Source organism: Podospora bellae-mahoneyi, assembly GCF_035222275.1.
Source record: "Podospora bellae-mahoneyi strain CBS 112042 chromosome 1 map unlocalized CBS112042p_1, whole genome shotgun sequence".
NCBI classification, from domain to species: domain Eukaryota; kingdom Fungi; phylum Ascomycota; class Sordariomycetes; order Sordariales; family Podosporaceae; genus Podospora; species Podospora bellae-mahoneyi.
In genome coordinates, this window is record NW_026946359.1 from 4,619,477 (window position 1) to 4,640,031 (window position 20,555).

At 52.2% G+C, this 20,555-nt stretch overlaps 11 protein-coding genes across 11 annotated transcripts; 5 read left to right on the forward strand and 6 right to left on the reverse strand.

Annotated features, from left to right (window-relative positions):
- Positions 1-801: 801 nt before the first annotated feature.
- Positions 802-1,317, forward strand: QC761_113230 (uncharacterized protein; the record flags this gene model as incomplete). The annotated part of the gene is made up of 1 exon (XM_062874597.1): positions 802-1,317. One exon carries the CDS (start codon positions 802-804, stop codon positions 1,315-1,317), a length of 516 nt encoding a protein of 171 aa, XP_062737833.1.
- Positions 1,318-1,499: 182 nt separating this feature from the next.
- sec66 (Translocation protein S66) lies at positions 1,500-3,091 on the reverse strand. Its single transcript, XM_062874596.1, has 3 exons — positions 2,612-3,091; positions 2,248-2,549; positions 1,500-2,188 (listed from the first exon to the last, which is right to left on the reverse strand). The coding sequence occupies exons 1-3, from the start codon at positions 2,715-2,717 to the stop codon at positions 1,895-1,897; spliced, it is 702 nt and encodes a 233-aa protein (XP_062737834.1). The 5' UTR covers positions 2,718-3,091; the 3' UTR covers positions 1,500-1,894.
- NPL4 (nuclear protein localization protein 4) lies at positions 2,726-5,869 on the forward strand. The gene is made up of 4 exons (XM_062874595.1): positions 2,726-3,669; positions 3,724-5,206; positions 5,257-5,368; positions 5,499-5,869. The coding sequence occupies exons 1-4, from the start codon at positions 3,461-3,463 to the stop codon at positions 5,501-5,503; spliced, it is 1,809 nt and encodes a 602-aa protein (XP_062737835.1). The 5' UTR covers positions 2,726-3,460; the 3' UTR covers positions 5,504-5,869.
- On the reverse strand, positions 5,681-7,909 carry QC761_113200 (uncharacterized protein). Its single transcript, XM_062874594.1, has 3 exons — positions 6,719-7,909; positions 6,426-6,658; positions 5,681-6,352 (listed from the first exon to the last, which is right to left on the reverse strand). The coding sequence occupies exons 1-3, from the start codon at positions 7,011-7,013 to the stop codon at positions 5,936-5,938; spliced, it is 945 nt and encodes a 314-aa protein (XP_062737836.1). The 5' UTR covers positions 7,014-7,909; the 3' UTR covers positions 5,681-5,935.
- A 105-nt stretch (positions 7,910-8,014) lies between these two features.
- On the forward strand, positions 8,015-9,106 carry QC761_113195 (uncharacterized protein). The gene is made up of 2 exons (XM_062874593.1): positions 8,015-8,777; positions 8,847-9,106. Exons 1-2 carry the CDS (start codon positions 8,654-8,656, stop codon positions 8,957-8,959), a joined length of 237 nt encoding a protein of 78 aa, XP_062737837.1. The 5' UTR covers positions 8,015-8,653; the 3' UTR covers positions 8,960-9,106.
- Positions 9,107-9,721: 615 nt separating this feature from the next.
- QC761_113190 (uncharacterized protein) lies at positions 9,722-12,454 on the reverse strand. Its single transcript, XM_062874592.1, has 2 exons — positions 11,066-12,454; positions 9,722-11,014 (listed from the first exon to the last, which is right to left on the reverse strand). The coding sequence occupies exons 1-2, from the start codon at positions 12,075-12,077 to the stop codon at positions 10,158-10,160; spliced, it is 1,869 nt and encodes a 622-aa protein (XP_062737838.1). The 5' UTR covers positions 12,078-12,454; the 3' UTR covers positions 9,722-10,157.
- Positions 12,455-12,535: 81 nt separating this feature from the next.
- On the forward strand, positions 12,536-14,511 carry QC761_113180 (uncharacterized protein). Its single transcript, XM_062874591.1, has 4 exons — positions 12,536-13,319; positions 13,379-13,761; positions 13,831-13,907; positions 13,974-14,511. Exons 1-4 carry the CDS (start codon positions 13,038-13,040, stop codon positions 14,333-14,335), a joined length of 1,104 nt encoding a protein of 367 aa, XP_062737839.1. The 5' UTR covers positions 12,536-13,037; the 3' UTR covers positions 14,336-14,511.
- A 66-nt stretch (positions 14,512-14,577) lies between these two features.
- QC761_113170 (uncharacterized protein) lies at positions 14,578-17,142 on the reverse strand (the record flags this gene model as incomplete). Its single annotated transcript, XM_062874590.1, has 1 exon — positions 14,578-17,142. One exon carries the CDS (start codon positions 17,140-17,142, stop codon positions 14,578-14,580), a length of 2,565 nt encoding a protein of 854 aa, XP_062737840.1.
- Positions 17,143-17,307: 165 nt separating this feature from the next.
- QC761_0015460 (uncharacterized protein) lies at positions 17,308-18,617 on the forward strand (the record flags this gene model as incomplete). The annotated part of the gene is given in 2 exon segments (XM_062871988.1): positions 17,308-18,579; positions 18,586-18,617. Coding segments are annotated over 2 exon segments (1,224 nt in total). The 5' UTR covers positions 17,308-17,387.
- On the reverse strand, positions 17,874-18,691 carry QC761_0015470 (uncharacterized protein; the record flags this gene model as incomplete). Its single annotated transcript, XM_062871989.1, has 2 exons — positions 17,874-18,398; positions 18,668-18,691. 2 exons carry the CDS (start codon positions 18,689-18,691, stop codon positions 17,874-17,876), a joined length of 549 nt encoding a protein of 182 aa, XP_062737842.1.
- A 52-nt stretch (positions 18,692-18,743) lies between these two features.
- On the reverse strand, positions 18,744-20,527 carry QC761_113150 (uncharacterized protein; the record flags this gene model as incomplete). The annotated part of the gene is made up of 2 exons (XM_062874589.1): positions 19,592-20,527; positions 18,744-19,533 (listed from the first exon to the last, which is right to left on the reverse strand). The coding sequence occupies exons 1-2, from the start codon at positions 19,828-19,830 to the stop codon at positions 18,744-18,746; spliced, it is 1,029 nt and encodes a 342-aa protein (XP_062737843.1). The 5' UTR covers positions 19,831-20,527.
- Positions 20,528-20,555: the final 28 nt, after the last annotated feature.

Below are 20,555 nucleotides of genomic sequence, written 5' to 3' on the forward strand. Positions count from 1 at the left end.
AGCGAGGTCTTTTCAGGAACAAGAGTTTGTTGGAATTTTTCTTTATGCGGGAGCAATGTCTTAGAGGACGGATAAAGACAGTAGAAAAGGTACCATTTTTATCCCTTAAAGGGAAAAAGTGTAGAAATAGCAGCTCTTCCCACTGCTGGGACAAAGGGGGCCAGTCAACAAAAATGTCACGGCCGCTTTTGGCATCAAACCGGCCGCTCTCAAAGGAAGTGTATTTGGTGATGGTGACTGGGACGGTTATACAAGAAGCCACGAAGTGCCCCTGAGGGGGTCTGTTTTTCTGTTTTTCTTTTCCCTCTCTCGCTTTCTAGTTCGGCAACCAAGTATTCTTATCCTTACCAACCTAGACAAACTGTTGCAAAAAACGCCACTGTTGTGCTAACACTTAAGACAACAACAGTAGAACAAAAACCTCGACTTGTCACTGGCTTTCACCTCTGCCCGAAAGAAGTTATCAACAGTGACTACAACACCCCTTTCGCTGCTGGCAGCATATATTTCACCCCCACCGGCAGATTGTTATTTATTTGGGGCTTTTTCATCCCCTCTCTCACATCTTCTAGTTTAATCTCTCCTCTTTTACACTATCACCGATCTTTTTTCTCTCATATATTCCAAGACTCTCATCTCATACCCCCTCTCAGTACCACAACTCACTCACTCACCACCAAGAGAGTCCACCACTTAATACCGGCCAGACCACCACCACCACCGCCGCCGCCGCCGCCGCCTCTTACTTACAAACATCACTTCCACAGCACACAAAAGTCACCATTTAACACAAAAACAAAAATGGACCCTACCTCCCCCCGCTCCCCCCACCGACCCTCCCCCTTCTTCCCCCGTTCCCCCCGCCCGAACCTCACCACCTGCCGCTCCCACATCTCCCCCTCCTTCGCAGCCAAACTCTCCCAAATGTCCCTCCAGCTCGCCCCCTTGGTCCAGCTCACCACCGGCCTCGTCCACCCCTCCTTCCCCTCCACCCTCCTCAACTTCTGGCTCTTGACCGAAGCTCAACTCGACGAGCTCGCCCACTTTTACCACCAGCGCACACCCTCCGTCTACACCTCCCAGTACCCCTGCCCCGTCTACTGGCCCTCCGAGGGCATGACCATCGAAGACAAGAGGCGGAAGCTCGGACGGTTCATCGGCCTCCGCGGGTGTGACAGTCCCGTCGTGAACCGGCAGGTGCAAGAGATGATGGGGTGGAGCGAGGAGCGGATCAGGGAGGAGATTAGGAGGCGGATGGACAGAGAAAGAGAGCAGGAGGAGGCTAGGGGGAAGATGGGTGGTTGGAGGAGGTTTTGAAAATACAATCTGGTACAAGACAACAGGAAGGAATGGTGAGTATGGAGGAGTAGAGACCGCAACGGCTTGAAGCGAGCGACTACAGCGATGATTTGTTTTCGTTCTAGGATTTGGCTTTTTGGGATGTCGCACACCTAATAATATTCTTGTTTGATATCATGCCTTGCTGTAATCATCAACTTGACGCGAGATGAGAGGATGAAGTGTGAACATGAACTGTGACGTGAAATAATACTCGGTGCGGTATAGCCTGCCATTACTTCTGCCACAGAGCGCTGAGTCAATCAAGAATCCAATCAGGACTGAGATATATGAACCGACCCAATGAATTTGCTTGTTCCAACCCGTAACGCCATGCAAAAAGATGCTTGCCGTCAACTGAACCTAACCCAGGTAGGTAACCTGAACCCCCAGCCACGACCCCTTTTACTGTACAGTGGTGTCAAAAATCTCAAGATGAACTGTCTCTTGTCAAGAAAAAAAAAGGAAAGAAAAACACCCGGGCCATTCCCCTTGTCCAAGCCACACCTGCTCACGACTACCTCCTCGCCTTGCCCCTCTTGGGTTGGCCAGCTTCCTATTTCTTGCCTTTCCTCTTTCTGGGGCCCCCTTGCGGGGTCGAGGGTCCGTCTACGAGCACAGGCTCATCAGCACTGCTAGTGCTGGGTCTGGTGTTGGACTTTTCCGACTCGGTGTCCAGCTCCTTCATGAACTCGGTCTGAATGGTGGCACGGCGCTTCTCCCACCATTCCTTCTCCTTGTCGGCTTGCGCCTCGATCTCGTCGAGTCTGTCGCGGAGGACCTTGTTGGCGGCAATTTCGTTGGCGGACTGGAAGATGATTTGGCCCCATCCTGGTACAAGAGCATTGGCCTGGTCATGTCAATCAACGAGTGTTCCAAACAATATGGCAGGCTGGGTCTGAAGCATACCTCCATCACCACATCACGAAGCTCGTCCTCCATCTCCTTCTCGGCGCGCTGGAACCTTTGCCACAAGTCATCGCCCACACTTCCGCGCTGCAGGAGAGAGCTGCAGGCCGCTTTCGCTGTTCTAATTTGAATGATGCGGTTGATATCCTCCACGGCGCGGCGCAAAAGCGCAGCTCTGATGACGCTGTCTGGGATCTTAGGTGCTTTCTCTGAGCCCTCCTCAGGTTCCATGTGCAGAAGAGAGAGGTAGATGTTGCGTTGGAGATGCGGGCCGAACCATGGCGCAAGATTGGCGCTTTGGACTGGAGAAGACACAGTTAGCAGTCGATTGCGATGTATGCGCAGCAGAACAGGACCAACGTACGAGCTTTCCTCCTCCGGTAGACTGTTGAGAATGTGACAAATGTGCCAGCCAAGACGGCCAGGTAGGCCAGCGGGAGCAAGAGGCCCCGCCAATTGATGTCGAACATGGTTCCTAGGGTGCGATATCGACGATGGTGTTTCGGCGGATTGGCAAGTGAGTGCGGTGGTGTGTTGGCGGTTGTCGCTACTGATGCAATCGATTGACGGCGCACAAAAGAGGATCTCGGGAAAAGACCAAAAGCTTCTACCGTGGCCTGGTGTGCGACACTTTTTCCTCTGGGTTTTGTGCAGCTCGGGTGGCTGTAGAGGTTGAAGGTACAGTGAGCCGAAAGAACAGCTTGACAAACTCCACGTCAACGTGAATTTCGGGGTGCCCGCGTCCCGCATCGGCTGGGGTTAGGTGGCTTCTCAGCCTGCCAAGCTTTTCTCCCGGCAGGCAAAGACCATCTCTGTCTTAAACTGCCGCTTCCGTAATCAGCAATATGTGGGGTAGAGGGGCAACCTTGCTGGACCTTGTCGGCCTTCAACTCCCAGGCACGAGTGAATGACGAAGGCCTGAACAGCTGCCACAGCGTCACGGAGGACCCTCGGAGAGAGAGCTTTCCCTCCATCCAAGCTTTCACCAAACCCCAGTTTAGGATTCTAGTTTTTACACTACAATATTTTAAACTATTCAAGCTTCTCATAAAGCTTATTCCTCTTCATATTCACACGGAGGTCCGCGTGGATCCGTGAAGCGACCCCCACTGCTCCAACTGCTCTTCACTGGTTTACTTCCCAAAGCTGCCATCAACTTGATCTACCCACATCAACTCTTCCCACCGTCCCAAGCAAACAGCAAACAATCCCGATGCTTCTCCGGTTGCGAACGCCTGATGGCATGATCCGCCTGACGGTGGAAAAGAGCAACACCTTCAAACAGCTCGCTGAGCAGCTGTTACCTCAGCTCCCCTCGACAGTCGACCCTCAAACCATCCGGCTCTCCCCCCAGCCCAGCGGTGCCGAGTCGAAGCTCCTCTCTGAGATTGCAAAGTACAAGTTGGAACAGATAGGTTTAAAGTAAGGCAGCTTGGCGTATTCCGACTAGTAGGCTTACTGACATCTCCGGAACAGCCATGGAGACCTTGTGTTTGTCAGTTACAAGCAACAGGATGCTGTTGCAGATGGCAACGCAAACGGCGATGCGTCCGCTCCAACCCTTCTCGCAAAGACAGCGCGTCTCAACGGAAAGCCGATTCTCCCCACAGAGGACCATCCCATCGACCCACCACCATCCATCGACGCCGAGGTGAAACACATCAAGAACCCCTGGGAGGTTGTGAAGCAGTCCCCTCTTGACGATAGACTGGACAAGAAGGATGGCAAGATCCCACGAGGGAAGGATGCCAAAATGTGCCGTCACGGACCCAAGGGGATGTGCGACTACTGCACACCGTTGGACCCCTTCAACCAAACATATCTCGACGAAAAGAAGATCAAGTACATGTCGGTACACGCTTACATGCGCAAGACAAATTCGGCGACAAACAAGCCCGAGCTGGGGAGCTCGTTTATTCCTCCTCTTGTCGAGCCGTACTACAGAGTCAAGCGCGACTGCCCATCAGGACATCCACAGTGGCCGGAAGGCATCTGCACCAAATGCCAACCCAGTGCCATCATTCTTCAACCTCAAACTTTCCGCATGGTGGATCACGTCGAGTTCGCTTCTCCGGGTATCATCGACAAGTTTCTTGACGCTTGGCGCCGGACAGGGGCACAACGGTTAGGCATCCTCTATGGTCGGTATATGGAGTATGAGGTTGTGCCATTGGGAATCAAAGCGGTGGTTGAGGCCATCTATGAGCCTCCACAGATCGATGAAGTTGATGGTGTCTCGCTCAATGCTTGGGAAAATGAGCAAGAGATCAACCAGATCGCCAAGTTCTGCGGTCTTGAGCAGGTTGGTGTAATCTGGACTGATCTTTTGGACGCCGGCAAGGGCGATGGCAGTGCCGTATGCAAACGACACGCAGACTCATACTTCCTCGCCTCTCAGGAGGTTTGCTTTGCTGCTCGGATGCAGGCTCAGCACCCCAAGCCATCTAAGTGGAGTGATGCAGGACGCTTTGGCTCCAACTTTGTCACTTGTGTCGTCTCTGGTAACGAGCAGGGTGAGATTTCCATTTCAGCTTACCAGATGTCAAACGATGCGGTAGAAATGGTGAGGGCAGATATCATTGAGCCTTCAGCCGACCCAACACAAATGCTGGTGCGGGAGGAAGAGGAAGACGATGGGTCTGTTAGCAGGACACGCTACATCCCCGAGGTGTTTTACCGCAGGATCAACGAATACGGCGTCAACGTTCAAGAGAACGCAAAGCCAGCATTCCCGGTCGAATATCTTTTCGTCACGCTTACCCACGGTTTCCCCGAGTCACCCAAGCCACTGTTTACCGACGAGGGCTTCCCGATCGAGAACAGAGAATATGTTGGCGAGGCGCAACAACCTTCTGCTGTCGCCAAGGCTCTCAGGGTGAACCAGACAGGCGACAACAGGCTGCCTGTCTCGGACTTCCACCTTCTCTGCTACATTCACCAAATGAGCGTCCTATCCAAGGTAACATTTGCCCGGCAAAGAGGTAGGATCAGTGGCTAACAACGTAACAGGACGAGGAGGCTTTACTCTGCAAAGTTGCTACCCATCAGGACTTGGCCGAAGCGTTCCAGTTGCGGGAGACGCCAGGGTTCCAAACCCTTAAGATGATCCTTGAATCCACTGGTGAGAGACTCCCCAAACGCTCCCGATACTCTGACGACATTGCCAGTTCTCCCGCTGCATCTGCGTCTGGTCGCAAGTCTAAGAGGGACGACACCGGAGAACCACTTGCTAAGCGTTTTGCTGCTGTCAGGCTGAACGATACCCAACAATGAGTTTGCTCCTCATGGCCCGACAGGAGAGAGGAAAGACGATGCTTTTGGTCCGGGATACCGCGGACGAAAGCAGGGCTGTGTGGCTCCTAGAACCATGTCTCTCACATCATTCAACTCGAATGTGGTGGGAGGGATGATCAGGGTGGAATACCGAGCGGTTAAGGAGTTTGGTTTGCGGTGGTTTAACTTGACACTCCACGGTATGGGGATAAATAATATAACCATAAATAGGCCGAATCAAGCACATTGATGATACGGGTTTTTGTTCATGAGTCAAACATTGGGCATCTTCAATGGATAGATATCCGGGACCAAAAATCAAGCAAAGTCCAAACGCCCCCCAAACAGCAGACATCTAAAAGCAGGTAACATCCAACCGAAAAAACAAAGGCCCTTTTTTATCACTATCAGGTTTTCAAGAATCATACTCGGACCCTGTCACCACCTCGGCTTCTTTCCCACTTTTTTCCTCTTCGGGAGTTGCTGTTGATTCAGAAGCCACCGATGAGGATGGCTTCTTCTGACCAAAATGATGAGAAGCAGGGTGAACCATCTCCCCAAATCCGACGCCCCGGCCCTTCATCCACCTGTGCAGCGGCTTCCAGTCGACGCAGACGTTGGGCTGGGGGACCTTGACGCTGGGCTTGAGGGTGGAGTGATCGGTCCAGTGGAGGGTGTAGACGTTTGTGTCGGCGGTGCAGAGGACGAGCTGGCGGAGGGACTCGAGGCAGTGGTCGACGTGGGAGGTGAGGTCGGACCAGGTTTCGTTTCCGGGGGTGGTGGAGATGTCTGGGTAGTAGTAGGTTGGGTGGAGGTATTGTTTTATTCTTTTCTGGAAGAAGGGTCAGTTTGGCGCGGGGATAGCTGTGGGAGGGGGGAGGGGGTGGTGGTGAGGGGCGACATACCAGGCAGTGTAGCGAGTGGCTCACTCCCAGACCGCCTACGTACCCGCCTCCCTCTCGACTGATGGAGACTGCGTTGCCGGCCTTTTTGAGCTCGTCCTCGCTGAAGTAGATGAGGGTTCCGTCTAGGAGGTCGTGCCAGGCTTTGTCGAGTTCGGGGCGGGGTTCGCCGAGGAATTTGGAGGTGTCGGGGTCGGTGTTCATGAATTTGTTTGTGTACGTTACTGGGGCGGGTGCTATTTTCACTATTAATTATCATGATTGAAAGGGGGGAGGGGTATGAGGGGAGTACATACAAAAAGGGATTTTGACCTCGGAGTTGTCGCCTGTGGTTGGTAGTATTGGACATGTTGATGAGTAGTTCTTTAGATAGGAGGTGTAATGGTATGTGAAGGCAGCGGTTAATGAGAGGATTACGGTCACGCTTGAGACGAGGAGAGTGTAGAAGCGTCTTTTCCAGATGAGAGACTCATCGACGTATGGAGGCGGTGGCGGGGTGAGAGACTCTTCATCGTGATCACTTTGGTGTTTGGATGGTAGTTGTGAGAGCAGAGGTGTGTAGTGAGGCTTTTCGTCGAGACTGGACATCATCTTAAAGAGACTCGATATGTTTCTATGTGGGTTTTAGAAGATAACAGAGAACCACTCAAGGACACCATTCGTGTTTGCATTCCGCGGACTTGCGTTGGTTTTGGAAAGATCGAGATCACGCCGATCATCTTTTCCCTCTCCCCATCCCCTCACAACATACATCATCCCGCAAAGGTCAGGAATATGGAGACGGAAGGCTAAACACACCCCGCTCTCCAAGCCAGCCGGACCTTTTGACGTTGAACGCGCTATCCCGTACGATGCGGGCTAGAAGTGCCGAGTGGTACGTTTATTTACTTCGGCATGTAGGGCTTACTCTTGGACTTCTAGACTTTTGACCCTTTGGAATGACCAGGGAGAGGTTCGGCCTGGCATGGGATATGAGAATGATGAGATGGAAGGAAGTTTGTGTTCCCATGAACAATTTAAGTTGATATTTTCATTATGAGGAGAACCCCTTCCCTATAGTACCGCGTTCCTGGGCTTGGAGTTATTTTTGGTTCATGTTGTTCATCATGAACTCCCCACCTCGAGAGTTGATGGAAAGATGCTTCCAAAAACACTCCGATTTATGAGGTCCAGCCTTCATGTAAAGAAACGTCGCATTTACAACCTAGCTTACCTTTCCGAGCCGCAAGCAACTGTTCAGCAGAACAGGGTAGCTATGTGGCTGACTTCTGTGCCGACGGTTCGCATTGTTTGGCTATGGAGTTGAGAAGTCCTACACTAGGTCTGGTCGAATACGGGGTCATGGTCCGTGATTCCACGTTCCCATGTCCCATCGTGCCGACTGTTTCATTGACCCAGGCTCAGAGGGCTGGGAAAAGCGGTTCTTTGACGCAAGAGGAGATAGATTAACGGAGTATGGAAGCCCGGGTCGGTTTCTTTTCTCGAATCGGTATGCTTTGCAGTTCAATTACGTTTCCCTCTTTCTTGGGATTCTGGACTCTTTTCTTGGGCAATAATCTTCATCGGATTTTTGCTTGTGTAAGTGGTGTGTCCAAGCTTGGCTTTCCCCAGAGAAAGCCTTCCAAAAGCATGGTGTAACAGGTCCCAAGAGTAAGCACTCTAAAAACACCACACCCTGAACACCGATCCAAGACCGCTGGTCCGGTGCGGATACAAGGACTGCCGCTCTTGGGTAGTTTTCGTGGCTGGCTCCTACAGAAAGCACGGTTCGGCGAGCGCTCCTTGATGCCTATTTCACTCTACCTGCGGTCTTGTTGGCAGCCCACCTACCGAACCGAACCTCCGGCTTGCCGTGAGCCATTGGAACGCTTCCAGTGCAGAATCAGAAAGTGAGCGATATCCGACTGCTACACTGGTAAAAGCGTGCTAGCCTCGGCAGTTTCGACTCCCTCAGAAGAAACCGTTGGATACTACCAGCCACATCCGTGAAGTCTAGGCACCCTAAGTCCTAGAGTGATTGTCTCGATCGAGGCCGAGATTTCTACTCTTGGCACGCTTTTGAGCTGATCAGTCGTCATGGATCCCAGAAAGGAGGACTTGAGGGGGTGTCAATCAATCTTGTGTGTTGTGGGCATAATAAGTAGAAGTCGAGTCCAGTTTTCGAATCCGGAATTGCCTTCTTACTCCGGTCCCTCAATCAACCATCGCAGAGTCACGCCCAGTCCCACAAAATGAAGTTCACTGTTCTCCTCTTTGCTCTTTCAGCAATGATCGTGTCGTCTTTGGCGGCCCCAGTTCCCCAAGGGAAAATTTCTTACATTGGCCTTGATGTGCCAGATGATGCGGTTGAGCAATGTACGTTTTCTTGGCCCCCTTGTCTACTGCTCAAGATTCTGCCACCAGACCTAACAAGAGGAATCATAGGCAAGATACCCAATGGGCCAGGGGGCCCCGAGTCACGTCACAAGAGAGATGGCACAATGGAATTCGACGTTGACCTCTGCATACTCAAAAAGAGGGCAGCTCAAGAGAGCTAAAGAAGAGCCAAACACAGTGGTGAATGTCACAGAGAAGGGGCGGGGGGGTGTTGAGTCGCGGGTGGCGCCGTGAAAACGGTGTTGTAGTACACTCCAGATGTACGTCGACACCCACATGCCGGTGGAGGAGGCCGTGGTAGAGGAGGCCGTGGTAGAGGAGGCCGTGGTAGAGGAGGCCGTGGTAGAGGAGGCAGGCTCAGTCAGTCCGAACATTGTAGTATTGAGCCATATTAGTGCGATGTAATCCAGATACCTCATTTTCTCACACGTACGACACAAATCACTTTATCTCTGAACGTTCAACCCTCAAGACCACCGCTATATGATCGGCAATCTATGCAGATGACAAGCAACTGTAGTGTCAGTTCAACAAGAATAGATCTTCCCCTCCCGTTTGTTCTTGAACGACCATCGACATTCGGTACCGAGACGGCTGGAAAAGTCTACGGGACACCTCTCGATTACCCGAGCCTATAGGAGGTTCAAACAGGCGAGATCTGCAATAAAAGAAGCTGCGGGCACTTTAGTTGCTTCGAGGAAACCCTTCACACCTTCTGTGCCGCGCCTTGGCTCGGTGAAGCATAGCTATCTTGTTCACTCTTCGGTTGATCAACCACATTCTGCAACACAACGTCAGCATACGACATATGAACTGATGCTTGAAATCCCATCTATCAGGTCACGGTCTCGGCCCCACTACCAGTTACATCAACCCTGAGGGAGACACTCTCCCAGAGACCAGGATAGAGGGGTCACCAAGACTTCCAAGACGAAACGTTGTATATCTTTAAAATACTTGATGTATTCGATCGAAACCAACCGGCGTCTCCGAGAGGGGTTTGTGCATGCTTGAGCAGATGTCGCGTGACAGCTTTCCAAATGCAGAGTCCTCGGATGATGACCCAGCAGTTGTGGTTGAAGCAATGGGTTATCAAGATAGCCAGGCTAGTAAGCAAGCTGTGGATTTCATGGCTGCCTCTAATTTGTGACAGAAGTCTCGAAGAAACTCAAGGATTCAAGGGCCTTTTCCATGTGGTTGACAGCCCCAACCACTGTAGTTCGACTTTTGTGCCGGTTTGATCAAAGTGAAATTGAAATGTCAACCTCCTAGATACTTCCATTCGCAGTGTTAGACCCCGTCATTACAGATAGTCAACTTATCTCAGTGTGGAAGGCATCTAACCCCCCTTCCATGATTTTAGTTACCAAGCTTCTCCGATAGCGAGTTGATGTAGCGGCACCTCTCAAACAGTTTCTCCCTCTTCAGCTGTCTCTTCCTCTCCTTGCAAGACCTGACCTTCATCTCCCCAACCTGAATGTTGCCCCCATCGATAGGCATCTGCTTTAGATTTCCATCCCTCTGTTCCTTATGAGCGGTCAGGCGAGTATTTCCTGTTCCCCAAGGCCCACCAATGACCAAAAGGCTCACGCTTTCAGGTCCATGGACAGGAAATGCCTCTGGCCATCGACCAAGCGTTTCTTCTACCTGCTGCTCGGGCTCGGCCGGTGACGGCTTGCCAGTGTATGCAAAGTTGATGAAGCTGCCAATAAATGCCCTCGACAACTTTTGGTCCTCCTCTGTGATATTCCCTTCGGGAAAGAGATTGAAGAGATAGTTCAAGTCGCTCCCATGCGTGGCACCAATGTACGGCATACCTGCGCCAGCAAACATTGGTGCCAACATGGTCTGGTTGAGTGAGTACAGATGAACCCCAGGGTATTCCGGGTCCAACCGCTTGCTTTCCTTGAGCATGTCGCTACCAAAGTCGATGCTGGAACAAGTGAACTGCAGGTCCCTCAGGATCCGGGCGACTCGGAAGTAATGCACTCCAACCGTAGGATCAGACTCAGCCTTGCGGGCCTCATAGTCGAAAACCTCCTCTGAAAAGTCAGCTTCTGGGTAGAGTGAGAACAGCTTCTTATAGTCTTCATCGGTCAAGGCATGCGCCACTCCTTGGATGGTGGCTTTCATGTCATCCTCGGTTTGATAGGTAGGTGCGGGAGCGGTACTCAAGGCGCCGTCATCCTGAGCCCAACCATACACCAATGGAATTCCTTCAGTTCATGTTAGCTGGTTTTCCACTCTAAATCAAGTAAAGCACACACCCTTAACAAACTTCCCAGATTTGTATAATGTAGTCTGACGATCCGGGATCAAATCATCGTCAACAGAAGGAATGAATGTGAACAGTCCGAGAGGAGGATGATTGGCGGACGCATACTCCGCGGCCTTCTCCGTCAACTTTTCCAATGGAACTCCTCTCAAACACTGTAGTAACTCCGAATCATCGGTGTTGGCGCACCCCAGAGTCTTTGCCACTTCTCGAGTGTGCAATTCAGTGACATCACTTGTCATGTTGAGTCCCGTACCGGGAGGACCAGACATGCACCAAGCTTGGGTGAACGGGACGCCTCTTTCTCCCCCATAAGAGGTCAGAAGAAGCGAAGTGAATGTGCCTCCAGCGCTGAGTCCAAAAGAGGTAATCTTGTCGGGATCGCCTCCAAATGCTGCAATGTTATCCTTAACCCATTGGAAACCAGCCAGCTGATCTCGCATGCCCACGTTCATCGACTTTTGGTCTTTGAGAATGGGCAGACGAGCAAAGCCAAAGATGAGAATGCGGTAGTTGAGAGCCACATAGATGACGGGCTTCTTGAGAGATGTAGCCAGCGTAAGCAAGTTTTTGGGATTGTAGTGAGGGTCGTATGCAGACCCCTTGACTACGCCGCCGCCATGAAGATGTACCACGACAGGTAGCTTGTCGTCTGCTGTTGTGCCAGCTGGTCTGGAAATGCGAAGGCTGAGGCAGTCCTCACTGATGTCCGGTGTATCCGCAAAGAAGGGGGGGACACCTGCTCTGTTCTGAGGGCAAGCCGGCCCCGGCGCTGAAGCGTCCATCTCGCTGCCTTCAGGGGGCACGTATGGCTGAGGGGGTGCAAACCGACGATGACCAGAGGTATCGTGAGCATACTTGATGTTCTGAAAATGCTCGATGGATCCCGATGTGGTGCCTCTGTAGGTGATCTTGTTCTTGGCAATGGCCACAATAGGCTCAGCAATAGCAGAAGCCGCAGTCAAGGCCAACAAGGCCGTTTGTAATCTGGTTAGTAGAGTCATGGCGTGAGTGAGAGGAGCTGAATCGTGTGCGGGAGGGGCCACAATGGTTCCGGCCAAGAGACGGTAAAAAAAGAACACAGACGGCCTCGGTGAAGTAGTTGATTGGGACTTCAAAAGAAGGCTGGTGTGTGGGGGTTGGGATGTTGAGAATATTGAGTGGGGTAATACATAAGATACCTACCAGACATTGAAGCAAATGGTTGAGGTGCGCATGAATAGGTAGGTAGGCCATCGGCAATCACAGTTTGCAGGAACCCTTCTGGCCCTGATGTGGTGTGATATCGGTACTGGCTCGTGAATGACGATCAAAAAACAGTGGAAAACATGTTGAGGATGCCGAAGGTGAAGCTGGGATGGTTGTCCAAAGGCAAGGTACTGTGCAGGAAGCATGCAGGGGAGCGGGGGCGGAGAAGGACCAAAGCTTCGAAGAATGTTCGACACGAACTGCTATCACGTCGAGGTAGGGTCGCCTCATGCGCACCTCCCTGATCTGCAGGCTGCATTTTGCCAGCCAAAGAGGAAGGGACCATGCCGTCTTAATTACCCCAGCCGCCCCATTGCAACCCATTCCCCTCCATGACCCAACACCATCACCATCCCGCCTCACCTGGGTAGTTCCCCGAATGGAGACGGCTATTGACCGCGGCGACCTCAGATCTTTACTTGAACGACCTCTCGAGAACCCCCAAGCCCGAGGCTAGCTATCACTCCCACCCTACCGGGGCAATGATACAGACTTGTCTTTCAGCTGGCTCTGTGATGTAGTATCTTGAGTATGCCGGTAGTCATATGAGGGACTCGAGAGCTCTGTTTCGAGGGGCTGGAATTATCATAGTCGGTGTCGATGATGCATTTATCTCCGGCCATCTCACCCGTTATTCCATCTAAATCTACTCAGCATCAGCTCTTACCACCTTCCTGAACAGCTCGATCATAACAGCCTCAATTTGAGTTTCCATCATGAGTAAGGCTCAATATGACAACCCTGAAGCCCTTGTGGCCGGCACAGTGATCATGCAGCTGGTGACCACCGCCTGCATAGGACTAAGATTCTACTCCAGAAGATGGAAACGTCAAAGAATCATCACCAGCGACTGGCTTGTCCTCGTCGCTTATGTCTTTGGCACAGGCTTGAGTGTCATGATGCTCTATGGCATCTCCCAAAAAGCCATAGGATATCCCCTTGGTGGAACAATCGAAGACCCGGCTGCGGTCAACAATAGACTCAACAAGGCCAAACATGTAAGTATTTCCTCATCAAGTCCATTTGCGAGCATGAACAACACACCAACACCACACAGATGGAGCTATCATGTCTCCTCCTCGGCATCGTCGCCCTCGGCTTGATCAAGCTCTCCATCGCCTTCCTCTACTGGCACCTTTTCGCAAAAGTTATGTTCCGCCGGTTTCTCATATTCTGGATGGTTATCCTGGTCCTCTGGATCCTCGGCTTCGTACTAGCCGGCCTCCTGGAATGCGGTACACACCTCACTGCCATCTTCGGTACTCCACAAGACTATATCGACCACTGCGGCGCTGCTATCCCTGCTGGATATGGCATGATTGGATCCGACATCCTGACTGACGTTATCACCCTGTTGATTCCAATTCCTGTCATTCTGAAACTGCAGATGAACAAACGGACGAGAATACTCACTCTGCTGGTCTTCTCCATTGGTGTACTGTAAGCTTGGATCTGTTGTACTTGGCCGAAGAAGGGAACAGCATGCTGACCTAGCCTGACAACCTCCAGATGCGTCGTAGCTTCGGTCCTCAAAGCCTGGATTTACATCACCGGCTCTCTCGGTCGATGGTCAATGGATGCCATCTGTAAGCTCCGGATTTGTCGAACCTTCCTTCTAAGAACCATTTTTTACTGACACCGCTGTGTTTAAGCCGCGCTCAGTGGTATCGCCATCTGGAATCTCGTCGAGGTCCAAGTCGGCATCGTTGCCGCCTGCGGTCCTCCCCTGCGTGCGATCATGTCACGCCTTCTGCCGATTGAAGCAGCAACTATCTCCCTCCTGTCTCTTCTGGGCGTCTCGAGGCTTTCGTCAAGCAAATCGGATACACTTCCGAGCTTTGTCAGGAGACTTTCGAAAATTGACCCTGAGGACAATCAGGGCAGTCCCATCAAGGGAACTTCGACGAGGAGCACAGATACTGCTGTTGACCATGACGAGAACGATTTAGGCCCTTGGGATCAGCCTGTGTCTGTTGTTCGTGTGGCCTCGAAAGGGAGAGGTGGTGATGTTTGATAGGTTTCTTGCCAGGTGGTGATTTGTCTTGACTGGTGTGACGTTATGTTTGTATGAGTGTTGATGATTTATACCCTTGGATATGTTCATTGGATGAGCTGTTTTTGAAGTAGAATACCCGCGGTTTTCTTGATTTTTTGTACTGTGCGAAAAGGGTAAAATGACGCTACTTTTGATAGTACATGTCTCATATCTTGCGTAATTCCATATATGGCGGTTGATCCTACAAGTATCTTACACATCTACCCCATGATAGCCTGCCTGTCAAACTTCATACACTCACTGATCGCCTCCTGATCCCCCTTGACCACAATATCGTACACCCCCATCTCCTTGGACACCTCCCCAGCCCACTTGTTCAAATCCTCCGGCACGACCTGCCTCACCTTGGCTTTCCTATAAACAATCTGCTCAAACACGGCATGATTCTCCTCAACCAGCTCCTCAGGCGTCATCTCCTCTCCCGGATGCCCTTGCTTGATCAGGTCTTTCCGATAACCGTGCTTAAAGTTCTCGATAATGCGGGCCCCCTCCGTCAGACGGAGCGTGTTCCTCTTCGTCTTGACCTGCAAGGAGCCAATACCTGACATCAGCTCGACAAGAAGAGCGTCTGTAGGATGGAAGCCGAAAATGCGCCTCATTGCCCGACAGGCAACGATGGCGCCAACCCAGTCCTTGGCTTTGAACATGCTGAACAGGATCGTCCTAGGCAACTGGCCAAAGAGCTCCGGGGTGTCGAATTCCCACCTGGTCTCCACCATATCCTTGAAAAATTTCCTCGCACTGGCGACGTCGTGCTCAGTAAAGGTGGGAATGCGCTTAATAAGCCGGTTGACTGACAACGAGTTGAACATGGTCAGGAACGTGTGCCCATCTGGCTGGACACCAATCTCATCTGCCAACCTGCTGTACAAGTTCAGCGCCTTTTTGGTTTCATTCGCCTGGGAGTACGAGCGGATGAGCTGGTTCATGAGGAAGGTTGTTGGCATAATCTCTGCTTGGTCGAGCACCCTGAACAGCTCCTCCAGGCGTTCGTGAAGCCTGCGAGAGCAGTAGTTTTCCGCGAGCAGAGAGAAAGTTTCCGCCGTTGCCCTTGTCAGGCACTTGGGCTCGACTTCGTTTTCTAGTTCTTGTTTCTCGTTTATGGCATTAGGTTTGGGATTGTAGAGTGTGATGTTGCCGTTCGCGATAGACTCTCGCTTTCGCAGCTCGACAAAGTCCAGGCGGGCTTGAATCATCTGCCATGCCACTTTGTCGGCCTTTTCCAGGTTCTCAGCGGCCCCTGACCTCATCCACGCGGCGATGAGACCATTGAGTTGGACAGGCGCTGTGATGATGCCCTTTTTCTGCAGGTAGGTTACCACTTTGTAAGCGCCGTCGAGGTCGCCCGCTCCTATAAGTCTCTTGAGCCACTTCCCGGTGAAGAAGTGGTTGCCAACCACCATTGGTAAGCGGTCCCTTCCCCGAATATCGATCGCCTCGGAGAACATCATGTCGACAAAAGCCTGAAGGCCTTGTTCGACCGCGCCGACAGTCAGGAACGAGCCAATGATTTCATCGTAGTCCTCTATCGTCATGCTGCCTCCAAGAAGCGTGCGCATATCCTGGTAACGTTCCCATGCTTCATCGAGCATTGACTCTTTGGCTGCCAGTGCTCGTACTATGGGGATGATAATTCGAGGACTTGGTGGATGCGACGACCGGAGGAGCGTATCTGCTGCCTGCTGCGCTCGTTCAACATCTCCGTGGAGCGCGCACATCCGTACTCCGAGCTCATAGTAAGGCGTGAAAGTCTCCTTGTTTGACCCAATCGTGATGACAGCCTTTTTCCATGCATCGATAGCCTCGGTTTCCCACCCCTCAATAAACATGGCTTCAATGGCCAAGAGTTGTTGCGAGTCGCTCAAGGGTACTTTGGCAGCCTGCATATCCTTTGCCAGTACGTAAGTATGTTGCATGCGGTTGGGATTGTCACGGCTGTCAAAGGACAGGACCATAAACAGAAAGTCCCAGACCTCCCGCGGAACCTTGGCCCAGTCTAGGGCAAGTGTCTTCCGCGCTGATGAATAGAACTTCCAACACTCGGCAAGGTCCTTGTGTGAAGGCACGCCCTTTTCCAACACCTTTTCCCGTGCGAGAAAGATGTTGAGGTCTTCCACCACCCTGTATCTTGGACCGGAAAATCCTTTAATACGAAGCACTCCATATGCCTCACCCTCGGGTCCAACTTTGCCCTTGTACTGTGCTCGAATTGTTGTCTTGAACTGTTTCCTGAGCTGGGCAGCCTTTTCCTTCTTTCCCTCCTTTTCCATCGTGTTGATTAACTTCAACGTGTCCAGCATTCGCCTTTCAAGATCTTCGATAGAAGTGAGGACTTCATGGTCAAGCCCGGTGCTGTCCTCACTAAACTCTTCATTGGTCTGTAAAGACTTGCGCTCGCTAGTCTTGATGTTTTCTGAGAAGTACTTGATATCGAGGTTCGACTGTGCTGCGGACCCATTGAGCAAGTCCTCGGCCAACATTCGCTGGATCTCGGCGGGATCAGGGTCCTTGTCTTTTAGTTCGGTTGCCGGTTTTCTCGTACGGGATCGAAGGCTTCTGGCCGTTGAGGCCCGTCTTGCTAGCCATTGCGGGGGTTGGTTGGTCACTGGGCGCAAGTGGGCGAGACACGATTTGCAAACATAGTTGCTCGTTCGACCAATATCGAGGGAAATGGTTCTAGGAGGCATCGGGAAGGCGTGGCTACTTGAGAGGAACAAACAAGAAAAAAGTCTCTGGAAAGAAAAAGAATGGATTGCCTGCTTCATCCCATCAATTCGCACCGGCTCACACAGCTCCGTCACTTTTTTGGCCCCACTTTTGATCCCCGGACTGCGCCAAAATCTCTTATCGGCTCTCCAATCCCTGTCGATAAGCTCTCGGCACCTCTGACCGCCCGGCAGAAACAACCTGGACCCTCCAAAATTTTGGGAGCTTTGCGACTGGCGCATCCAAACCAATCCCCCAGGCTTTGGCCAACCGTCAATTCCTCACGCATCACCACCAGCCAAAAATGGCAGACTCAAAACCTCAATTCGTCCGCCTAACAGGCCACCGCGCCTTCACCCAGCGCCTCGTCCTCGCTACCCTGTCTGGCAAACCTATCCACATCACCAAAATCCGATCCACCTCCCCAACGAACCCCGGCCTCGCCCCCCACGAAGTCTCCTTCCTCCGCCTCCTTGAAGCCGTCACCAACGGCTCCGTAATCGATGTCTCCTACAGCGGCACAACCCTCGCCTACCAACCCGGCCTCATCACCGGCAGCGTTCCCGGCGCGGGCACATTCCTCTCAAACGACCTAATAGAACACACCATCCCCGCCAACAACACCCGTGGCATCACTTACTTCCTTCTCCCGCTCGCCTTACTAGCCCCGTTCTCAAAAGCCCATATGAATGTCCGTTTCTCTGGGCCGGGTGTCATCACTTCGTCTACCAACACCCCAGGGGATCTCTCAATCGATACCTTCCGAACCGCCATCCTGCCATTGTACGGTCTATTCGGCATCCCCCCCGCGCGTATCGAGCTCCGAGTCCTCTCCCGTTCCTGCCCAGGGCCAGGAGGGAAGGGAGGCGGCGGTGTAGTCGAGCTTCGCTTCGCCAGCCAAGTCCGTCTTCCCAAAACCCTTCACCTGAATCGCAAACCGGGGAGGATCAGGAGGATCAGAGGAGTGGCGTACTGCACGGGTGTGTCGGCGTCGCACAATAATCGCATGATCACTTCTGCTAGAGGAGTTCTCAACCAGCTGGTGAGCGATGTTCACGTGGCGGCGCAGTATGATCCTGCGCCGTTGGTGCAGGAGAAGGGGAGCACGATGAAGAAGAAGATTGGTATTGGTTTTGGCTTGTCCCTCGTGGCGGAATCGAGCGCGGAGGGGGTTATTTATGCGGCGGACGTGGTTGCCCCTCCGGAGGGTGGTGTTGTACCCGAGGATGTCGGCACAAGATGCGCGTATCAACTGCTTGAGGTGATCGCGCAGGGAGGGTGTGTCAGTGCTGCTGCTGCGCCGACGGTATTGACGCTGATGGCTATGGGGTCAGAGGACGTGGGCAGAGTGAGATTAGGGAGGGATGTACTTGGAAAGGAAGAGACAATCGGCCTGGCAAGAGATCTGAAAGCCTTTGGCGCGGCCAGCTGGGGCATAAGAGATGCTGATAAAGACGAAGACGAAGCCACAGGGGAACTGATCGTTTCCGTCAAGGGTACAGGTGTGGGCAATATCGGCAGGAAGGTAGCGTGATCTAGAGATGTTAATATGATACCAAAGTTCAAGTCATTCCCGGGGCGTACAAAAATAGACATGATTCTTTTCATCAAGATGATTCAAAAATCCGCTCGCTTTTTTATTGTATTAGTTAGACATCTATTATGTTGGCAATGTTGTCGCCGTTCCCGGCTGCCGCAACCTAACCAGCCTTCTCCTCCTCTCAGCCGCCAAAGCTGCAAGAGTAGCGTTATAACCAAAACTTCGCAACGAGTACGCTGCCGTATTCTGTACCCCGCTTCCCACCGTCCTGACGGCATTCACAACGTGGAAATTCCCCAGCACCGCGTTGCCAGACCGCATGATATCTATCATGTCCACCGTTGCCGTCACAGAGGCATACGGCCCCGATCCCATCCTTTCTCGTTCGTCATTATCATTGTCATTATCTCCTTCCCTTCCAGATTGGTTGAGTGGCCGCAGTTCGATCCCTTCGTTATCCACCATAAATGTCTGGTCGCTTAGCACCCCTCTCTCTTCCGCGTCGTGGTCCTGCGCTATTTCCGGGGGAACGTCTAGTTGCGCCTCGTCGCCGGGGATGATAGTTCTCAGCGAGGGGAAGACTGCCTTTTTGAGGCGCTCGCGGTCTTGGTGGACGGTGAGCATGAGGCATTGTATGAGGAATATTGTGATGTCAATGGAGAGGAAGATCAGTCGGGTTTTGGGCGGCTGCTGGCCGATAAAGTCGATTAGGACACCGCCCTGGAGGTATCCTCGCGTTGCTTCGCCTGCGACGGGGAGGGAGAGGACGAGATGGAAGAGTATGCAGAAAAAAGCTGGGAGGAAGATGGCGAAGAGATGTGGACGCTGAGCAGGCAGGAGGAGGCCTTCTTTTGGGGAGAGGAAGGCGAGGTGGGGAAGGCCGCGGATTATGAGTCGGGAGAGGGAGCATCTGAGAAGGGTCAAATGTCAGTTGGAGCGGGCATGGAGCAGAGGGGATGTATCCGTACTCCATGTAGTATAGTGTGCACATATACGACCAGACCAGCATGTCGAGACTCCTCTGAAGGTGTGTCACGAACTCGAGCTTCTTGGCCAAGCCCATCCTTTGCTTATTCTTGACCTCAGAGTCGCTGGACTGGCCATCGTTCCTACTGCTGGCCTCTGTCGTGGACCCTTGGGAGTGATCTGGGTCTGTGGTGTTGGTGTTGGGGCGGGCCGTGGAGCTTGAGCCCGGATCATCGTTCATAGCTCGCCGAGGTCGAAAGCAAACAGTAGTGGTACATTAATGTACGTGGTGTCCTCACATCGCTGATTCCCAATGTGACAAGACAGCCATCGGTCGTTAAAAGCGGGTAGCAAGCGACGGAGAATGTTCAAGTTGGATGCTGGGCGCAAACCGCCAAACTGACGACCTTCCAAAGTGAGCTCACGCGGCCCGCCCGTTGCAAGCGAGTGCCGGCCGCCGGGATCTTGGCTGGCTTGGCATTGAAGGGTTAGGGTTAGTGGGTGTTAGAACCCGACAATCTGATGATTTAGGATAGGCTGCAAACATACTACCGACAATGCTTTGAGAGCTACAAGTTGTCGATAGTATCAATGTAGAATTGTAGTGTATTCCAAATATCGTCAAAGGGACCAAATCTATAGGCGCCGCTGAGCGCATACTTGAACCCTGCATTTCGTGGAGAGCAAAGTAATGATGTCATAGCTTCTCCAAAACCATCCCAACTGGTATGTACTCGGTGAAAGGGGAGAGAAAATAAGCAGACGGAGAAGTAAGAATATTCTGACATGCTCTTGAAAGAGCTTTTCGTCTTCTTTCTGAGCATCCAAAACTACAGTAGGTATCGTGCCAAGTGTGACTCAACCTGTCTGGTTCCGGATAGCTTCAGTCAAAGGATGTCCAGCCCCAGATAGTGTTTTCTCGACGGGCGCCAAGAGGTACATCCAATGCTTGTTATAGTGCCATGG